This window comes from Mus pahari, chromosome 6 (assembly GCF_900095145.1).
Source record: "Mus pahari chromosome 6, PAHARI_EIJ_v1.1, whole genome shotgun sequence".
NCBI lineage: Eukaryota > Metazoa > Chordata > Mammalia > Rodentia > Muridae > Mus > Mus pahari.
In genome coordinates this window covers 57,157,915-57,180,065 of record NC_034595.1, presented here as the reverse complement: position 1 = coordinate 57,180,065, position 22,151 = coordinate 57,157,915, and the positions used below count along the sequence as shown (strand labels likewise).

At 39.0% G+C, this 22,151-nt stretch overlaps 1 protein-coding gene across 1 annotated transcript in view; it reads right to left on the bottom strand.

Moving 5' to 3' along the window:
• Window positions 1–22,151, bottom strand: part of Usp24 (ubiquitin specific peptidase 24) — a 135,647-nt gene that overhangs the window by 86,914 nt on the left and 26,582 nt on the right. Inside the window, exons 2-8 of the mRNA XM_021201285.2 lie at window positions 16,566–16,731; window positions 15,508–15,575; window positions 12,133–12,276; window positions 11,412–11,534; window positions 6,129–6,164; window positions 5,350–5,415; window positions 2,346–2,411 (exon numbers count right to left, since the gene is read on the bottom strand). Of these exons, the coding sequence (XP_021056944.1) occupies window positions 2,346–2,411; window positions 5,350–5,415; window positions 6,129–6,164; window positions 11,412–11,534; window positions 12,133–12,276; window positions 15,508–15,575; window positions 16,566–16,731 (669 nt within the window). The remainder of the gene's footprint in view (window positions 1–2,345; window positions 2,412–5,349; window positions 5,416–6,128; window positions 6,165–11,411; window positions 11,535–12,132; window positions 12,277–15,507; window positions 15,576–16,565; window positions 16,732–22,151) is intronic.

Here is a 22,151-nt window from a genome sequence, read left to right as displayed (position 1 = left end):
AAATCTGCCTGTCTCTGACTCCCAGGCCTGGATGAGTACTTTTATAATAAAATATTTTATATTTGACTTTTAAAAACGGATACAAGTAAGCATAGACGCTGCAAACCATGCTGCATACAAACTACTTTTATCATGACTGAGATCCATGACATACTGCTCCAGAGTGAGAACACAATCACACATTTAACTCTAAACTGTTACGGGAGAAACAGTAAAATAGTAACTAGAGGTAAACCAACCCTTCCAATGAGATAAGCAATTTAAAAAATTAGATAGAAAAATAGCATTTGGTTGTTAGAAGCAAGAATATATGGTTCATGAGTGAAAATGTCATCAGACACTAGTCCAGACACAACTTCTTCCTTCATACAGAAGCCAACAGTATAGGAAAGGCTGTGGGTGGGCTGTGATTACAAAGTGAGTATGGGTCCTCACTGGCACCCTGGGAGACAGACACTGTTACTGTCAGCATTCTGCAGGAGGGACAACAGAATCACACACTTCTAGTCACTCTACGTAATGGAGACAACGTATGGCAGCTAACACGTCCATGACGAGTACACTGATGACAAGATGAGTTACAGGACTACAGAGGACAAGATGTAGCAGGACGACAGAGGACAGGAGCTGTAGCTTATACTCTTCCAGCTCTCACTCTAAGTGCCCCCTATTCACATGTATGCGTGTGTACACATAATCTTCAGCTTCTGAAGAACTCAACTAATTAGCATTTAGAGTATTTATGCTAAATTTTCTTACATTGAATACATACATTAAAAGCTAGCCCTTAGCTTGATTCATTAAGCTAACTGAATTACTAATTATAATTCTAATCCTTAAGAAAACCTCAAATTATTTTGTCTTTTCTGTCTTAGTGCTTTGGTTACTAAGCGATTGATTTGAGCTAGGCTGCAGCTCAGTTGGTAGAATGCTGGCCAAGAAAGCATCAAGTCCTAGGTTTGAGCTCAGCCCTGAGTAAACGTGGTCTGGTGATATACACCTATAACCCTACCACTCAGGAGGGGGAAGCAAGAGGGTCTAAAGTTCACGGTTGTCCTTGGTTACACTGCAAGCTTGAGACTAGTCTGGACTACATAAGATCCCCATCTCAAAAATCAAAGCATAACAACAAACTTTATATTGACATACTTAAAAAACTGATTATCATTAGATGTTTCTAAAGAATTTGACATACAGAATTAAGAAAATGTCTAAATTCTCTTTTTTCCTGAAAAATTTTTACATATTACTTTGATGTCTAAAGAAAACACTTAACATTGAGAAATGGCAGAAACTTTTTCACACATACTTTAAAAAAAAAGCATCAGCCAGGCGTGGTGGTGCACGCCTTTAATCCCAGTACTCCAGAGGCAGAGGCAGGTGGATTTCTGAGTTCCAGGCCAGCCTGGTCTACAAAGTGCGTTCCAGGACAGCCAGGGCTACACAGAGAAACCCTGTCTCAAAAAACCAAAACAAAAAAACAAAAAACAAAAACAAAAAGCATCATTCCAGTTAATCCTTCCCCAACAAAACGATGTACTAGCAAAAAACAATAGTACATACAGAAATAAGGTCCCCAGGGGCATTATGCTTGATGCAATTTCAATATCTATGCAAGCTTTCACAGACTTACTTATAGAATTTAATGGAGGTATTCTGTTTGGTAACTCACTAACAGAAACAGAGAGCGACAAGAAAGTATAAGGCCTTCAGCGTTAAAAACTGAACACTTGCGGGATGAGGAAGATGTTTCAGTGAGTAAAGAACAGACTGTACAATGAGGACCTGAGCTCAGATCCTGAGGGCAGGACTCCCTCATGCTTTTTAAAGGGACAGTGTATACCTGCAACCCCAATGCCAGGAGACAGAAGGACCCTGGAGTCCCCTGACTGCCAGAGGCATGGTGGCATCTGCACACGTGCACACACACAAACTGAACTCGCAGCTTTGCTACTTATGACCTGATGAATTAGAATTCAAAGGAAGGAGCCAGACATGATATGCTGCTAAGCTGTTACCCCGAAGAGAGAGAGACTAGGCAATAAGCATGCCTAGCTGATGGTCAAAGCTGATCTAAGAAACCACACTGAAACAGACCTTGAAACAACCCCGTGAAGAGGCCAGGGATGCATGCCCCTTCTTTATAGAAAAGAGAACACTAAGAAATTATATTTGATAAAAATCCATCTTTTAAAATAACAACAACAAATGTTACAGGTCTCCTTACTCTTAGAAAACTTATTTTCTGACAACATTTTCAGTAAAAGGACTGGTATCTTGAAAAACAGAAGATATTCTACACTAAGTGTCATTCTGAACTACGGGGCACGAGGACGTCATCCTACCTGTACCACGGAGGAGTTGAGGTACTCCGCACACACCCCTAAGGGCTGCACCAGTGCTGACACGGCCTGGGGGGAGACAGTGAAGGGGAGACACATGTGAGGCAGCTCTGCAAGTCCCTTCCCATATATCTGAGAAAAAGGTAAATGGTGACTTGATCCAGTCATGAAGTAATGATGTCTAAATTCTTAGACAGAAAGACAACCCACTGAAAACATTACAGTTAAATCAGAATGTCAAAAAAACTCCCCTGAAAGATTGAATGAAATGATTCTAAAGTTAATAACGAATATTAAAACAGTTTCTTTTTTTTTTTTTTTTAAGATTTATTTATTATTATAAATAAGAACACTGTCGCTGTCTTCAGACGCACCAGAAGAGGGCATCAGATCTCATGGGTGGTTGTGAGTCACCATGTGGTTGCTGGGATTTGAACTCAGAACCTTTGGAAGAGCAGTCAGTGCTCTTACCTGCTGAGCCATCTCGCCAGCCAAACATTTTCTTTTGAAAAGAGAAGAATATTTAAAGAGGAAGTAAAATATCCTCTAGTTAAAAAAAAAAAAAGTTAAGGCTTATTTGAAGAAATAAAGTTACTAAAATACACAAAAGAAAGCCTAGAAAAATAACAGAGACATTGTATTCCTGAATGGGAAATAGCAATTATAAAAATGTCAATTCTCTACTCACTGACCTACATATTCACTGCTATTCTAAACATGGCCTCGGTGGCTTTTTTCCCCTGGACATGTTGATTCCATGAAGAAGAGTGAAAGATATCAAACTAAGGCAGAGCATTGTAGACAACAGTGACAGTGCCAATAGCAGCATGGCTAGTAATTAAAGATGGCTGCATTCACCCAGAATCAGAGACTGCGACAGGTGTTCAGAACAAATCACATACTCGGGACTCTGAGATAAGACAAAACTAGTAAACACCACGATAATGGAAACAAGAATTATTCAACGAGGATCTTGTATCAAATGGTTATTTATTTGAAAGAAAGGTATTAAACCCCTGTTATATAATATATAAGTAAACTGAATAAATCAAGAGCCAATTTTTTAAAAATATAAAAGCACAAAAAGAAACAAAATTGTAACCCTGCAGTGAGAGAATATTCCCTAAGCAAGTCCGAAAAAGTTTTAAGCCATTAAGGCAATTTTGTAATTTCTGATACCAGGAATACAAACAGGACTGGCAAGGTGGCTTAGCAGTAAAGGTCCCTGCTGCCAAACCTGATGATCTAAGCTCAAACCTCAAGATCCATATGGTGGGAAGAGAAAACCATCACCAAGCTATTCTCTGATCTCCATGCATGTATCATACACACTTACAGATACACAGATACTCACACAAAAATAGGTTTAGAATTAAAAGAATTCCTAAAAATTAGTGATTTACTTGAAATTAATGATTTACTACTTGAAATCTAAAAAGTCAATTTACAGATAAAATGCCAATAAACGGTAATCACATGGAGAAATGCTCTAGTTTCCAGAATAGCAGAGCATTCCGAATTAATTAAGAAAACACCGCTTTTGCCAATTATATTAGAAAATCACAGATTAAAAGATACTTAGCATTACTGGCCATACTGTAAAATGGGTTCGTAGAGCCCTGATGGGTAGTATAGCTTTTTGGAAGGAGATTTAGCAGTCAACTGGAATTTTAAAATGTATAGTCTTTAATCCAGAAATCTTACTCTCTAAGAACTGATCCTTTACAAAAACATCTACATGAAGACGCATATATAGGGAACATTTTACTGTAGTAGTAAAAGCTAGCAATCCAATGACATCAATGAATACGTGCATCATGGTGCATACAGCCTTTGCACAGATGTCCATGATATGGTAAGTGAAGAAGTACTACTGTGCACAGTTTGACAGCAACTTGTTTTAGAGAAATGGAGAAGTGGGAGGAGAGACAGAAGGAGTGGGAGGGGAGCGGGGTAGGTGCATGCATGGGGTAAACCAATTTCATTCTTTAACACCGGTATCTCTTAACTGTTAAGAGAGTGATTATTTCTCCCAATATCTTTCAAGCTAAAAAGTAAGACACCAACAGTCTTATGATATGGCCTAAATTTATTCTGGGGCACGGCTGCCGTCCTGATTGGTCAGAGATCACGCACTTCCATGAAACTTTAATTATACTTGTTATGCAAATGAGAACTGAGGCCGCTCTCTCCTCAGAGCCTTCTCCCAGATCACTGTTGCCCACGAGTTATTACTCTAGAAAATGGTCTGACCTAAGGTATGACTTGAAGAAGGTTATAATTCCACAACACTTAATACCACAGAGCATAAGCCTTCAATCCCATGTGTGCCCCTTCTCCAGTGTTCATTCATGTAGGGTAGAAATGGGGGTGGTGTTCTTTGTTGTTTAAACACTAGAAAATTATTGAATGCTTTTACATTCTTGAGAAATGAAATTAATTTCTAATATTAATACATAAACAGCCAGTTCTTAAGAAACAAACTTGACAAAACTGTCTCTGAAGAGATTTTTCTCTTTCTTTTTCAAATCACTATTATCTTTCATGTCAATAAGCCATTTCCAATATACTTAATATAAATGACAAGACAACAGCCTAAGTGACTCTCAAGGCAAGGAATGAAGCTTTCCACCTTGTGGCAGCAAAAAACCAGGTCATTCTATTACTACTCCATCAGTGTCTCTTCTGCCTTCTTCCAAAGAGGGACCAGGGGAGTTGATCAGTTGTTGTCCCACAGGAACTGCCCAATTTTCAACACTTAGGGTTGGAATTTCAGCAAAGAACATTTGCATCAGTCCAATTATGGCAAGTAGCACACCCCAGGGCTGTTACTACAATGTATAGCATGCTTGGCTTTTTCTGTAGGTCCTAGGATCAAACTCAGGTTCTTATGTCTGCACAGCAAGTACTCTACTCTACTCTACCCAGACGTCTTACCTTTAACATTAATATTTATACCCAAATAAAGTATACTGCACATCAAGTACAGGGAATGGGTTTGACTCACCCCAAGTTCTATATCTTCTGAATGGAGTTTGGCTTGGATTGCTGCAAATCCACCTAATTCTCCAAACTGAAAAGAAAGCAGGCATGAGCTATTTTTTTAAATGCTCCACAGTAATAATTTGAGCAAAGAATTAAAGCTAACATTTCTCTTTGCCACTATGCTCTGTGAGACTGATCTTTGACGACCTGAATGCAATTCTAATGTGAACTGAAAGATGTGTTAAGGTGAACTGTAAAATAAAAGACGAGCTAACCCAAACCTTGATGTTCAGCTGCATATCACATACACAGAGAATGAACTATACAACATTCCTCCTCAGTGAAACACTCTCATTTGTGGTGGCTTGAGTGAGAACTATCCCCCATGGATTTGAACATTTGGTCTCCAGTTGGCGGCATTGTCTGGAGAGGCTATGGAACTTTAGGGGGTACAGCCTTCTAGAAGGTATATCCGTGGAAGCAGGTTTTGAAGTTTATGGCCTTATCTCTCTGGGGTGTGTGTGTGTGTGTGTGTGTGTGTGCATTAGATGTAATCAGCCAGCTGCCTGCTCCTGCCTCCTGTTGCTATGCCTTATATATTCTGCGCCTGGATCTGTGAATCAAAATTAACTTTGTTTACACTGCTTTTTGTCATGGCATTTCATCACAGCAACAGAAAAAATAACTGATATTTGATTATTTTCTATAGGTGTCATTTGTTTAAAATACCCAACTACCAGAAGTCACACTAGAAATTGGGAATAGTATATCAAAGCCAAATTAATAAAAGAGTACATATACCTTATTTACCAAGTCCACCACCCATCCATGAGGCTCCTGTGAGAAAATAAATCCAAAAATTAATATAAGACTAGAAAAGCTTCCCCATTGTAACCTTTGCATTTTTTATTTCCTAAATGGGAAATCTGAAGAAAACACATTAAAATTTGAAACATACTTTGAAAGTCTTTTCCCTGATGTTTCTTAATGTAAGCCTTGGACATTACTGAATACAATTTCTTTCTTTCTTTAAATTTATTTATTTGAGTGTTCTGTGAATAGAAATGGTGCATGCCAGAAGAGGGCATCAGATCCCATTACAGATGGTTGTGAGCCACCATGTGGTTGCTGGGAATTGAACTTAGGACCTCTGGAAGAGCATCCAGTACTCTTAACCATTGAGTCATCTCTCCAACCCCTACGGTATATAATTTTTTAAGTATGTAAGTTAAGTCTTTGCCATTATAATATTTGAAGCATATAAATCTAGACCTCCATGGGACTGTCACATTGGGAGCATTCATGCATTTGGGGGCAGCTGGAATTTAAGTTCTCCAAGGAAAAGAATAACACAAGTTAAATTCTCTAAAGAAGTTGTATTTTATTTATCGTGTTTTTCCAAAACAGGATCTCAAGTAGCCAGGTTGGGCTTGAATTTGTTACACAACCGAGAGGAGTGTTAAACTCCTTACTCTCCTGCTTTTACTTTCCAGGGGCTGGGGGTAACCAAGGTGCACCACCACTCAGGGCTGAATTTTTTATTTTAGAAATTACAAATTCTTCCCTAAAAAGTAAACAAGGAGGAAGTCAGAGACTAGAGTTCAGTTCCATCCTTATCATCACTACCCTTAACTAGGCCCTCCTGGCTCTCCCTTCTCTTCTTTCTCTGCTGTGCACTCGGGGCTTAGGGTCAGGAAGAAAGAGATGGCACACCCACTTTCAGAGCTCAGATTGCAGCAGTTAAAAGCTAAAACCACTACCTACACAAGCAATTCAAATTATGATAAATCAGTTGTAAAAACAAAAACCAAAGGGTTCTTTAAAGAATAGGAGGTTATGAAGTGGTGCTGTACAAGATGGTAGGCTAGAGGCCGAAGGCTGAAGCGCTCAAGCCTATTTGGAGAAGAGTCCACTATGTGAAATGCAGAGAACTCTCTCTCTTTCCCAGGCTGCATGCACTGAGCTGTGGAGAATGGCAGACAGCAGAAAAGGCCAGAACAGCATGCAAATGTCGAGGACAGGCAGTGTGGTTTTTACATTCTAAGATGGTCCCTTGTAGTTCAGATGAGAATGCAATGACCTGAGAGAACAGAAGACCAGGAAGCTTTCAGAGAACCAGTTAGAAGACTAATACAGTGGACAGGACAGGACAGAACAGGACAGGTGTGGAACAGAATGGTCGTAGAACAAAGAGCAGACACTGGAGGCATGGCAGGATTTTAAACCAAAGACTCTGGTTATGGCTTGAACACAGGAACTAAGAAAAGAGGTCAATTTTGCCAACTCTGGTTTAGCTCGAGCACTGAGATACACAGGGATGCTATTTACTCAGTGGGAAAGAAGAGAGGCTGCAGGCAATAGCAAGGCCCAGCAGCCATGTGAATCTCGACAACTCTGTATGGGAACTAAGAACTCAAGCGTGCTCAGAGAAGAGCCTGAACCTCAAAGATGAAGTTCTTATCATTAAGGTGACATTATAGCAATGAGAGCAGAGGACATTCCTTAGAAAAAGTACAGTACAAAGAGAGGAAGGCCTGCACCAAAGCTGGGTAGCAGAAAAGGACCCAATAACATGGTAAGTAACCCCCCAAATCACAGCAGCAGGGAAGCAGAGGCAGGAAGGTCAGGGGTACGAGGACAGCCTGGGCTACATGGGACCCTGACTCCAAAGCAAAACAAACAACATACAAGTGTGTGTGTGTGTGTGTGTGTGTGTGTGTGTGTGTGTGTGTAGTAAAGTTAAAGATTTAAATGTTAAATAGAAAACTAAATACAAATAGAAAAGAAACTAAATATGGGCAGAATAGTATTACAAATGTAACACAAACACACATACACACACACACCAGAAATAAGGGAAAGATGAAGGAACATGAAGACAGAGACAGTCTAACATGTATCCAATCAAAGTTCCAAAAGAAGACAAACTGATAGAGAAAGTAATTCACTAAAAGATAATGGCTGAGAAGTGCCAGAACTGATACAAACTATTAGCCACGGTAAGGTGCTTGCTATCTCAACAGCAGGAGAGTGGCCAAGAAAGACGGTTGATACCAAACGCTGGCCTACATACATAGACATACACAAAGATCTGCAACACACGTGTACAAACTCAAATGAATACATGCACTATATCCCTCATCCCCATTCATGCACATCTCCCCCTTCAGTATGTACATGCACAGAAGACATTAACCATTAAACCAAGAAGTCCAATCAATGAATCTGTACATAAGAGTAAAAAAGATAAGGGTGAAGGAAGTCTAAAAAAGAAGGGAGATGAAAATGCATTTCTCATAAAGAACCAGACCAGGAGCTACCTTCTTAATGGGTATAATCAAAGCCAGGAGACACTGCAAATGACAGACTTATTATTCTGATAAGTAATAGCTATTAGTCCAGAATTTAAAACACAATGAAAATATTAAGAAATGTGAAATAAAGGTTCAGGCCACTAAAAAAAAAAAAGTCAGTCACTAATGGACACTTAACTAAAGCTTACTTTATAAGTGAGCTACCTTTATACAGGGTTTAAAGAGAGACAGGAAAGGGTTAGGAGATTACACACCAGAGATAACAAGGTAAGACTTAAAGGTTGAGGCAACCACAGGAAACAAACTAAAGTTTAGACGTTTTAATCATGGGAGAATAAAGATAATGAAATCCAGGTTTTATTTAGGTAATAAGTTAAAGTTCAGGGCAGCCACTGAGGATGACAGAGGAGAACCTGCAATGTCTCATGAGGTTGGCTATGAAGGACATCCATGCTGGAGCCACAAGGACGTAAGGCCAAGAACATTCAGAGAAGGGAATCACCAGAGCGTGCTGAAGGAGAAGAACCCAGCAATGAGGAAAGACTAAGACACCAAAGGAGGAACAGGAACCCTAAGGAGCAAATGCTTGAGAAGGCAGAACAGGCAGCCAGGGCTCTCCTGGGAGAAGTCATTCCTCTGTGAGAAAAAGAGGAGATGCAAAGGCTGAACCTTTCTGGTCTCAGTTGTAGAAAGCAATGAAGGGAAATAATTGTCTGCTGAGTACTTATTTGCACTAAAACACTAAGTGTGGCACTTTTACGCACTCCTGCCATGTAATACAACAAATGTATTGTGTTCACAACAAAAAGTGAGGAAAAGATTTTAGTATTTAGGAAAACCATATGTAAGTTCCTATTTCATGACTGCATAAATTCTTGTATCCTGGTACCTGGCCTTGGGAAGTACTTAGGTGGTTTTAATTTCTCATGCATGAGGAGGTTATAAAATGGAACCTAACTCATAGGACTGATTACTGAGGGACTCAACTGTCCACCCTTGGCACTCAGCAGTAGGCTAGCACTCGAAGCAGCACTGCATGAACAATCCCTTCCCACAGTCCACATGCAGGATCCAACTGCACCAACTGTTCCTCCTCCTGTAGCCTTGCCTTTTCTATTCCCTCCACTGTACTACTGAGGTGTAGCTTATCCTAGTACATTGTTATACACTGTCTAAGCTTGCTGAAAGCTAACTCAGGGAACTAGAAGGCTCTCCCTTGTCTCCTCCCAAGCTTCCTGTCCTAGAGCAGGCTGGTCCCTTCACTCTGTAAAAGGGACAACGGAAAGCAGCAAGCAAATAAGGATATTAAAAACATGTCCTTGAGAGTACCTGAGAAGTAAGTTATTTCCAGGTTACTACTGCTTATCCTACCATATAAAAATGCCTGCAGTGGGGAAGAGGTGAAAAGCTCACCCATGCAGAGCCTGCTCTACCCCGCCTGGAACTCTCAATCAGGAACCCTAGAGTGACTGTTTCATGGTTTCCCCAGTCTGCTTCTGTAAATGGCTGATTCACTGTTTCTCCTTTTTCTTGGAAGCCTCTCCTGAAGAGCAATCTAATCTGCCCAGGACACGTTCTGTTGGAAACCGCAGCTGGCTGCCGGAGTGGAGGTGTCCCCAGGTGGATTTCCACACGCTCTGGTCTGATGCTACCTTTCATTCGCTCTCTCAGTCGGGCTACTCCTGTCCTCACTGGTACATGTCGTGAAGGCCCAATTTGATGATGCTTTGCTACCTGTTGCTTCCTATGTATTATTTTATTTTATGCTATATAATTTAAAAACGGGCTGGAGAGATGGCACTGGCTGCTCTTTTTTCAGAGGTCTTGAGTTCAGTTCCCAGTAACCACGTGGTGGTTCATGACATCTATAAGGGGATCTGATGCCCCCTCTGGTGTGCAGGCATACACACAACAGAAAACTCATACATAAAATAAACAAACAAAATAAAAACATCTAAAAAAAAATGCAGTACAAAAAAACCCTCAAGTCATTCAAAACTGGAAAGGTATCAAAGACAGTTTTTTATACTGTACAAAATAAGCATGAGTCAAGAACCATGTAATATTACACTTTTTGATAAAAGCAAGGAGTATTGGTATTTATTTTTCAAACCTAGAATAATGTCAGATAAACATCAAGTGGTCAAATCAAACGTGCTTCTGTTAAGGTGATGGACACTGTTCCTAACAACTAAAACTGACTCATTTCAACTGTTTCTTAAAATCCAGTGTCTGAATTAGAGGACATTTAGATTATGCCCTTCTTGTGGGTACAATGCTACTGCCAAGTACCAGAGCTTCCATTATCAGGACACTGGAACTGGAAATATAGGAACAAAAGTTTCAATGCTTGTGTGTTTGCAAGAAAATTCTAGCTAGCACTGATGGCTAGTTTCATTCTGGTTTTTTGGGTAGGATTAGTCTTTCAAGTAATTCCAAATGGTCTACTCTCTCAAACACCTCTAGGAAACTGGGACACCAATTAAACTGTGGCTCTGATAATTCAGTATGTAGGGCAGTGAAGCAATTTCTTTCACCAAATATAATTTCAGATAAAAAGATTTTTTATAACATTGCTTAATAGCTATAGAAAAATAAATAATTCTTAAGAATTTTCATAAAATTTAGAACTTTCTATTAACCAGATGCAATATTTATCCTTTATTTCCAAATGATTTTAACTCTTCTATATAAATTATCAGTATTGAAGAACAGAGAACTTTTTTCAACATATTTATGGATCAAAAAGGTGAAAAAGAACGACATTTACCTTTTGGAAAGTAGATACAGGTGAAATAGCAAACATATTTCCCTCTCCAAACACCTCTGCCCAGTTCCTCTGAGACACTTTCATTCTGTTTTTAAAGTGGTATTCATTATCAGGATTGAAAGCCTAGATTCAAAGAGAACAGAGAAACATCACCTACTTTTATAGCAACATATTAGCATAAGAAAAGATAAAAAGCCAGCCTCTGGTCCCTCCACTAGCAGAGTTGTTGCAGCATACTGGCAAAGCTCAGGCCTTGGCTAGTGAAGGAGCCAAGAACTGGCATGATGTTCCTCTGCCCTGCAAGTGTCCACAATATGGGAGATGGAGCCCACAGCCTGAGAAGTCTGACTTCAGGCAAGGCAATGCCAGTATCCCTGAGTGGCATCTTTCCACAGGTATAGTCAAATGACAGAAGTGGAGACAATGAAGTTAAGGAGAAAGGCAAGAACTAGAAAAAAGGCAGAACTCTCTGTAAATATATTTAAGAAGGGAATAATAAGAGAGTTACCAGGGAAATCTACTGAAAATCTATTAAAACTAGAGAAGCATTTCTTTCAAACGTGATGGTTGCTCTGATTTTAAACTAAAGGCAAAGATTCTAACAGCTAAGTTCGTATTTCTCATGACAAATATTCATGTCATTAGTTACAAGTAGAAAAGCATATTATCTTCAATTAAATCGAAACCAAGAGAGTAGCACTTCAATTTCAAGACACCATACCATTGTAAGCACACCTAGAAGACCAATGGGAATTGGATCCTGTTTCATCCTCTCTGCAACCAATTCTATTAGAAGCATCAACATGTTGTAGATTCCTTCATGAATTTCAGTACCCCACTTGTGAACAGCACTTGATGTAAGGAGCTGCAAAAACAAAAGGGAATCTAGAGTATAACTTGGAAAACCACAAGAAAACTACAATTTACCAAACAGATCTTCAATAGTCAAAAACGTATGACCAAAATACCCTTTTAGATGCAGATGGCTTTAAGACTAGTAACTGTAAACCAGCTTCTTCATGTATCGCAAATTTTGAACTTTAATGTCTTTAGAGCAAAGCAGTTTGTTTAAAAGCAATTTTTTTCAGGGTCTCTCTAGGTAGTCGGCTGCCCTAGAACTCACTATGTAGACCAGGCTGGCCTCAAAGTCACAGAGCTCAGCCTGCCTTTGCTCCCTGCGTACTGGGACTAAAGACAAGAAAACCCATGCCAGCATTTAAACAATTTTTAATTTGTTCTTCATTATTATTTCAGGAAAACAAGTAATACAAAGCAAATAGAAACTTGACAACTACTATGGAAACTACTAGTTCCTAACTGATGCAGCCTTCGAAAAAGTTCTCAAGTTCTCAGAGACATTGTTCTTATTATACTACACAATAAAAGTATATCTAGTGAGGCTTAACTACTGCTCATCTCATTTAGATGTTACAAAGATCAAAAGATATAACAATCAAGGACATTTTATAAATGGTAAGGTATTGATATATGTCACCAAGATAACAGGAGGATGTGTTTCAAGGAGATATACATACATACATACATACATACATACATACATACATACATGTGTGTGTGTGTATGTGTGTGTGTGTATCACACATATCATCCATATGTTAGAAGGACTGCATTTTCTCATCTTTTCACTAATAAGAACTTTCAATATGAACACATTTTATAAATACTATCACTAATTTACAGTACCTTCATTTCCACTTGGTATGTACAAAAGTAAAAGTTAGCTTTTTAAATGGTAAAATAAACCTAGAACAGCTCAAAATAATAAGATATTGCAATCTATTTACTGTGAAATAAATATCAAATATAAAACAATGGTCTATCATATTAGATTCATTAAAATGGAAGTTGGAGGCTTCAACGCTTCAGTCCTTAGGGCATCTAATTCAAGACCAACTGGCAGGTCAGAGGGTGAGGACACAAAGCATCAGACTGAAATCTCTAGGATGCTTTCATAGGGTTTTGTTTGGATGGATGGCGTTTTCTTTCTTATTGCTGTTGGTTTGGGGTTTTTGTGCTTGTTTTTAGAGACTGGGTCTCAGCTCAGGCTAGCCTCCAACTCCCAACTCAACACCTTAGCTTCCCAACGCTGGAACTACGGTTGTGTGCCACAAGCTAGGGAGCTAGCTTCCATGTTTCTGGAAGATTTCCCTTTATAAGGAAAATACTCTGTACTAAAAACTTACTTTGCTCACACTGAGAACTGAAGAAAAGCAGCCTGGACAAACCCAGATCTCAGTAGCTGTAGAAAGGAATGTCAGTTCTACATTTTCTTTTCTCTACGGGGTTTCTCTGTATAGCCCTGGCTGACCTGGAACTCACTGTGTAGATCAGGCTAGCCTTGAACTCAGAGATCTGCCCACCTCTGCCTCCCAAGTGCTGGGACTGAAGGTGTGTGTCACCCTTTCTACATTTTTAAAACTTCGATCAGTTCTACTGTTAGCTCAAATGAGAAAAACTCCAAAAACTACATTTATATAAATTGGCAACGTACTATTTTTGTGGCAACAGTGACTGTATACTGCTCCTATACCTACAAATTATATATTAAATGAAGCACTGATTATGAAGCTGAGCAAACTCTTGGTCCCTACAGGCTGTTTTTTAAACTAGTAAGTTGTTTCCCATGACTAATAAACATACATTTACTTCTCTGTAAACCTATGTTCATATTATGACACACAGTATACGCTATAGGACGTCTGCTATTTTTAAAGTTATTATATATTAAGAGCCCTTTCTATTTAAAATTATAAATTGGTGAACAAATCCATCTAAAGGACAGATCTTGATTTTAAATAATTTCTACACAAATGACAACTTAAGGAAACTTAACGCCTTTTTTCAAAGATTAAATAATTTTCTCAAATTAATTTTGTTATTGCTTAGGCCTTGAATCAAGGGATATTATACCACAGTGCAAACAGGAATAACCATTTACAAATAGATCATTTGTGTTACTAAATTTTAAGATAAATACAAATATCCATCTGTAAGTCTAGTGACTTAATTTGCATATCGAACAAAAATGAATGCAAAACCTATAAGTACAAGACTATGGGACACTCATTCCAGCTAAGTGCACTGAGCACTTGGTTTTCTGCTATGTCTGTGACATAGCCCTTTCTCTTGTAAGGAAAAAGACTCAGGTCCTGAAAAAAGAATCAGGCTGAGTCAGACTGCTTTTAGAAAGCCAAGTCTGTGGTCTCCTAGTTGAAGAAAATGGCTAAGAGAAGTAACCAGAGTGAGGAGTGAACCTATGACTCTGGCTTTGACAAGACATGTCCTCATCCACAGCATTTCTTTCAGGAAGAGCAAACTTTTAATAGTTTAAAATGTTTCAACCTTAGTAAAACAATAACATAATGATCCCTGAGCCTTAGGTTCGAGATCTGTGTTGTAGATATGTCGGTTGGAACTGGGCTCCATAACTCTGCATTTTGGTCTTCTGTTATGGTCTCCATTTGATGCAAAGAGACATTTCCATGATGAGGGGTGAAAACGTACAGACTAAGCAAGTTGTAGTTGTATATTTAGGATTATCTACCTACCTACCTACCCACTCACACACACATATATGCATATAGCAACAATTAAAGAAAAAAGAGCCCATGAATTTGAAAGAAATTAAGGGAGAGAGTACATGGAAGGTTTGGAGGGAGAAAAGGAGGGAAATGGTAATTATATTATAATCTCAAAAAATTGAAAGTCAAAGCAAAAACAACAAACATGAAATGGTTCTGGCTTGGGTAATGAACACTAATTTACTAAGTGTCACAACCTTTAGTTTATTAAGGTATACAGTCCCTAGTATACGTTAATCTATTCTTAAACTGTTAAATATTAGGAAGTAAGAGTTATATTTACCAAAGGTAAATATAAACACTTAAATGTAATGGAAGTAAATTATTGCTAAGTTTCAAATTTAGAGCTTACTTCATACTAGAGAATTTCTCAGTTGAATAAGTTTCATGAACTGATTGCATAGATTTTTACATATGCATAAGTTCCTAAAACTAAAACCAAAAAGGTCACTACCTTAGTCCTTACCAGCAATCAAATCAACACACTTCCTTACCTTCTTAAATGCCTCAGGCATACACCGCTCCATAAATCTTTTGCAATTCTCATCAGACTCTGAAAGACCTTGGTTAAACAAATAAGAACATATAAGTTGTGTAGGGTTCAAGTGCTTTTTGTAGACATTGTATATTTGTTCTAAATTAATACATATAGACCTTTATCTCAAAACGTTGATTTGTAAGCAATTATTAAATACAGACATTCTGCTGTCGGGGTATGCTGAGAAATAATGATAACATTCAGCCAGACACGAGTTAGACCTGAAATGGACAGTCTTACGGCTCCATGTCACATCAGCTTCCCTGACCTGATAAAACAGCAGCATGTGTATGGAGATCCGAGGACAGCTTTCAGGAACACAACGCTCCTTCCATTCCACTATCCAGATCTCAGTGTTAAAACTCAGGTCGTTAGAGTTGGCAGCAAGGGCATTTACCTACTGAGACAACTCACTGGGTCCGGAATGCTTCTATCTCCTAAACTTAGTAATGAATTTTATCATCAGGAATATTGATAAACAATTCTAATTTCCAGAATTCCTGCCTAGCATCCTAACAGGCTCTTAATAAATGCCAGTGTTGGGAAATCAATACTAAATGCACCATAGATGTCTGCTGAGATTAAACTTAGGCCTAGTCAAAATATTTTTGATGCATATACATTTAATCATGATAGTAAACTACGCATTTCTCCCTTCCCCATCACTCCTTCTTTTTCTCTCTCAGGGCCTTGGCCTCACAGATCCTAGGGAAGTGTACTGCCAAACTCTTCCTATTCTGAAAAGCCCTGAATTGAGTCCAAATATGAAGTGCTTCAAGCTGCTAGGGGAAAAGTTAATTTTCGTCTCTACAAAGCTCTTCAATTATATTATAAGTAATCTTATGCTCTACTAGAAACAAAAACAGCTGATTTAGTCAAAGTTTTTATCATCTCACAGGGAATGACAAAGACTGAGAAAATAAATGGTGCGACCAAAATCACAGACAATGATTTGTGTTTGACCTAGATGAAACTTCATGTCCGGCAACAAACACCTGAGGTGTGGAAGCTTACCAAGTCTTGCTAAGTAGGTAGAAGCCAGCAGACATTTGCCTAATGATTCTTCTCGCTTGTACGGGATAGACCAATGATCAGTCAAAACACGACTTTCCAGCTCATACAAATTTGTTGTAGGAAATTCAATTCCTTCTCCTGAGCAATTCCCATTTTCATCATTCTTCTGAGAAGAAAAAGAGAGATGAGCATTTAAAAAAAAAAGCACTACAATTAGTGACCCCGCCCCCTCTAAATACTCAGAATTTAACACCGAGCAGATACTTAATCAATGGTAGTTATGTATACCAATAATGTGAATTCATCTTTCTCAAAAATTACAACTTCACCAAACTCCAGAAATTCTCAACTTATTCTGATATCCCCACTCCCTCTCAAAGGTTATCGTTCTCTTCAATTCTCATTCTCTCTTTATAAAATATTAAAACTACATCACTGTTGACCACAGTGCTCTTTCTCTTTCTACCTATGAGGCTGAGCTTGAAGGAGGCATCTAGTCTGCTGTTTTTATCTCCCTGCATGGCACTGACAAGAACTACTGATAATCCCCCAATCAGGATCCCAGAGTCCTTACTCCCCGAAAAGACTGCTGTTATGTCCACAACGGAACTTTACACAGCTTTAAACCAACCACGTTTCAATCCTTCCCCAAAACTTCTCAAGAATATTTGATCTTCTGCCTGACACTTCTCTTAAAAAGCTAGGTTTTGCAGGACAGTGGTGGTGCACGCCTTTAAACCCATCACTTGGGAGGCAGAGGCAGGCGGATTTCTGAGTTCAAGGCCAGCCTGATTACAGAGTGAGTTCCAGGACAGCCAGGGCTACACAGAGAAACCCTGTCTCAAAAAAAAAAATTAAAACAAAACAAAACAAAAGCTAGGTTTTTCTTCCTTTGCCCATGCCTACCTGAAGGTCTGGTTTTTTCCTTCTCTACACCCTCCTCCTTTATCCACCAACTGCAAGTCCCTCAAGCTCAGTGCTGGGCCTCAAGCCTCTTCTCTGTCCCAGCCATTCTCTTCGTAGTTATTTATCTGTTCTCCAAATCTCCACTGTGAACCACAGACAATTCATAAACTTTTGATTTGTAAAGTTGTGTGTGTGTGTGTGTATGTGTGTGTGTGTGTGTGTGTATTATGTGCATGTGGGTGCCCAATGAGGGCATAAGAGAACACTGGATTCCCCTGAAGTTAACAGGCTGTCATAACATTCCCACAGTGGGTGGTAGGAAGACTCTTGACCATCTGAGCTATCTCACCAGCCTCAGATGATCCATACATCTCTAACTCAGCATAGGTCTCTCTTCTGGCCTATAGGCTCACAAATAGAACCTTCTTTAATATCTTTTCCAATTCAATGTGTTCCAAAACCAAGTTTATGTGCTTCTCCTTATTCCAGTCCACTTCTCCTGTCTTTCATGCTTGCAAATGGCCCATTTGTTGGGCAGCAAATCAGAAACCAGGAAAGCATATTTAACATTTTGTTTTCTTATCCCTCAAGATCTCGTCATTCTGCCTAAACTCCTTCACTCCTCTCAGCTCCGTGCACTTCTGTCTGCACAGCCACCTCCTAACCCACTTTACTCCTGGATGCTTCCTAGCTGGTGGGGGTGGGGTGGAGAAAGGCCACCTCAGACAACCCTCCACCCACACTGACCTTAAAAAGCACAAATCTAATGCTAACCTCAGAATATTTTATGTCCTTAAAAGCAGTTTTTAAATGTTCACCAAGGTCTTGTGGATGACCTATCTTCTGTCTCTCTCTCCAGCTTTCTGTACTCTTGTTTCTCTAAGAGCTACTAGCTTCCCGAGAGGCACAACACCAGAATAATTCTGAATTACCACTTCGCTATTCTCATAATCAAAAACCTTACTTCCCTTGGTCTTCAAGTAGAGTGGGGCTTTGTGTGCCCAGCTTGATGTCTAAGCCTAAGCTATGAAAAGTGAATTTTGCCTCCTGGCTCTTTGGAATAGTGCCCTGGACTCCTGTCACCCAGATACTATGTACTGAAGAAGTCCAGGATAAATAAATAAGCTAGGGAAAGAACTTGCAGATCCCAGACTCTTGCCATTACCTTCAGTTTGGTTTATTTTATTTATTTATTTATTTATTTATTTATTTATTTATTTATTTATTTATTGGTGTTTTTCGAGACAGGGTTTCTCTGTGTAGCCCTGGCTGTCCTGGAGCTCACCCTGCAGACCAGGCTGGCCTCGAACACAGAAATCCGCCTGCCTCTGCCTCCCGAGTGCTGGGATTAAAGGCATTCGCCACCACTGCCCAGCACATTACCTTGAGTTTTAAGTGTTCCAGCTGAAGCCCCAGATGTCATGGACAGCAATAAACTGTTTCATGGGGAGAAGTCTAAGGCTGTTTCCTACAGAACCAATGGCTAATGTTGTTGAATACCACATATCCCGCATTCACCTTTGCCTGCTTTAGCCTACTTGATTCCTATACATACTTACTTCAGAGAAGATTGACTACCTAAACCAGGCCAAATTTCATCCAAAACTTATCCTTGCCATTCTGAATGAAGTACTACCTCACAGCATTTAATCACAAATGTAATTGGATATTTGTTTATTTTTGTTTGTTTGTTTGATTTTTGAGACAGAGCCTCACTAGGTACCTCTGGCTATCTTTGAACTCACAGAGATCCACCTGCCTCTGCCTCCCAAGTGCTGGATTAACGTCGTGTGCCACCGTGCCAGGCTTATTTATGATTTATGTTTATCCCCACAGAACCAAGCCCCATAATGGCACAGACCTACTTTAGATCACCTTCTATCTCCAGAGACAAGTGCCTAAGTCCAAGTCAGTCCATAGTAAATACTGTCAAACAGAAATTAGCCCATGCAAAGATGCAACTCGTAACGGGCTGGGGGAAGACACGCCTTTAGTTTTCACCACGCTAACTTGTGAGAAGGAAAGCAAACACAACTCCGACTGTCCAAAAGCTTCAAGTTGTTTCAAACCTAGTTTCAGTCATGCCATAATTCATCCATGACAAAATAATAAAACAATTTCATAAAAAAAACACTGGAACTTCAATAAAGGAAAAGTCTGCTATTATAGGACAGAAATGATAAAGCACAAAAAAATTAATTTCCATTCTATGTCAATGGAACTTTTCAAATGTGTATCAAAACTCACAATTTAACACCACAAAGTTATATTCATCAGAGAAATATTTCCCCCAAAGAATAAAACATGGATATATGTTACAATATGAATACACTTCAAAATGTTATCCTAAATCAAAAGAGTCTGACATGTTAGTCCACATACTATATCATGCTACTTCTATGAAATGTCCGCAAGAGGCAAATCCACAGCCACACGGGACAGGTTAATGGTTGGCAGCTCTTGGGGAATTAGAAAGGGGAGTAACTGACAGTGGCTACTATGGACATGGTGTTTCTTTTTTAGGTGACAAAAACATTCAGAAGTTAAGTGGTTATGACGGTACACACAACTCTGTATACAAATACTTTTTGGCATGTGAATTATATCTCAATAAACTCATTAGGAGAATTAACATATTATGGGTAGTGATCACAGTCCCTTACCAAGAATTTTAAAACAGCAGAACTTTATGATCTATAATAAGATAATACCCGTGGCCAGTATGATGGTTTTAAATCAACCATTTAAAAATCATGATTAGGGACTGACGGGTAAAAATAACCTGCGGCCTGCTAAGTAGTTAATGTTTTTAGTTTATAAAAAGGAGTGAATAAGGAGAGTTAGGGTGTATATGAACAAGATATACTATAGATGTATGAAATTGTCAAAGATAGTTGTTTTTAAAAGGAGGGAAAAAGCTATGTAATGCACAAGTGTAGGCAGCACTAGGGTGTGAGGAAGCTGCTGCCAACAGAGACAGGAACTTCTGAGGGGAGGAGACAGCGGTGTGGGCGAGGGTGTAGGCTGCCTTAGGATTCCGAGTCATCATTTTGTATTGGGCCTGATCTTGGCAAAAACTATATATTAAGCAAAGCAAAACAAACACCGCACACGAGAGCTTAGGACTGTCCTACTGTAACATAGTTCCAACAGGCATAACATATGGGAGGCACTTAAGGAAAACTCAAGAATATAATAGATTTTCTTATTAGACATGAAAAGACATCAAATCTCCACTAGTGATCATTTATTCTATGTTGATCAGAAATAGTTTACTGACGAGGAGCTTAAGACTAGAGAACAGACACAAAGGGTCCTTCCTTCTCTAGGAGGATGGTGTAGAGTGGAGAAAGTGACCAAAGGTGGCGAAGGGAAGTAGCCTAGGAGCTCACAGTCTCCAGGTAGAGACACAGAGCACATTCAAACCAGCACTGATTAATCTTCAAAAACAGCAATACCTCAGTGTTTTCAGCTTTATATATAACAAGAAGAAACCCCTTTATTTTTTACTATTAATTTTGCTTAAAACTAAAATTACTTTCTTTTAAAAATATAGTTTACAATGCTTAATGCGCCCAGCACTTGTTAGAGATGCACAGTTCTGAACTCAGGCAGAGGGGAAATGAGCCTCCCAACTTTAACTGACAAACCGGTAATGATATCAAATCTGTACTCAGTTACCAACGACGACACAATGCAGATAAGCCCGTGTATAATTATAAATGTGCTTCCAAATTGGCCAGTTCTAAAATAAAATCAGTGACTAATGTTGTATACATATACTTCTTAAGCTATTTCCCAAATATGCAATTACTTTATTACTATATATACTATAGATATGAAAATATAAACAAGGTCTAGTTCCTGTATCTGGCAGAATCTGAACATTGTAGCTGTAATTTCATCTGACTGCAAACTCTCCAGACTACGGCACATTATTTTCTCACATTGCCACTGTGGAGTGTAACTCTACTGCCCCAGGGGATCAGAAAACATATTTATATTTAGCATATGAATTCTAAAAGAAATATGTATCTGCCTCACTTCTTTTTATGCTATAAATCGCTATTAGCAATGGCCATGAGTTGCAGCTCATCATCTACTAACTAGCATGTTTGAAAAGCCAAAGGAAGCAACGTAAACTGAGACATCTTAACTGAGGGTGGGGTTTTAAAAATTACCTGACATTTACAAATAAGCTTTTAAATTAATGTCATGGCCTTAGTTTTTATTTAGGAAGCCATCCCAGTGTAGTTAAAAATGAATCAACACACTGTTCCTTAATACAGGGTACATTATGAGAAGTTAACACCCCTTGTTGAAAGAAGCAAAATCTACCAGTAAGTAGATAAGCTTCCATATGCCAATCTACTGAACTCACACACATAAAGATCAGTTGACTTAGCCGGGGTGGGGGTGGGGTGGATCTCTGTAAAGCCAGCCTGGTTTACAAAGAGAGTTCTAGGACAGTCAGGGCTACTCAGGGAAACTCTTTCTACAAACAAACAAAGATTATCTAATTTAATGAAGAAAAGACTGCCAATGTTGCTCAAAGTTTATTTTAATATCAAGGGGGCTGGAAAAATGGCTCAGCAGTTAAGAGCACTAACTGCTCTTCCAGAGGTCCTGAGTTCAATTCCCAGCAACCACATGGTGGCTCACAACCATCTGTAATGGGAT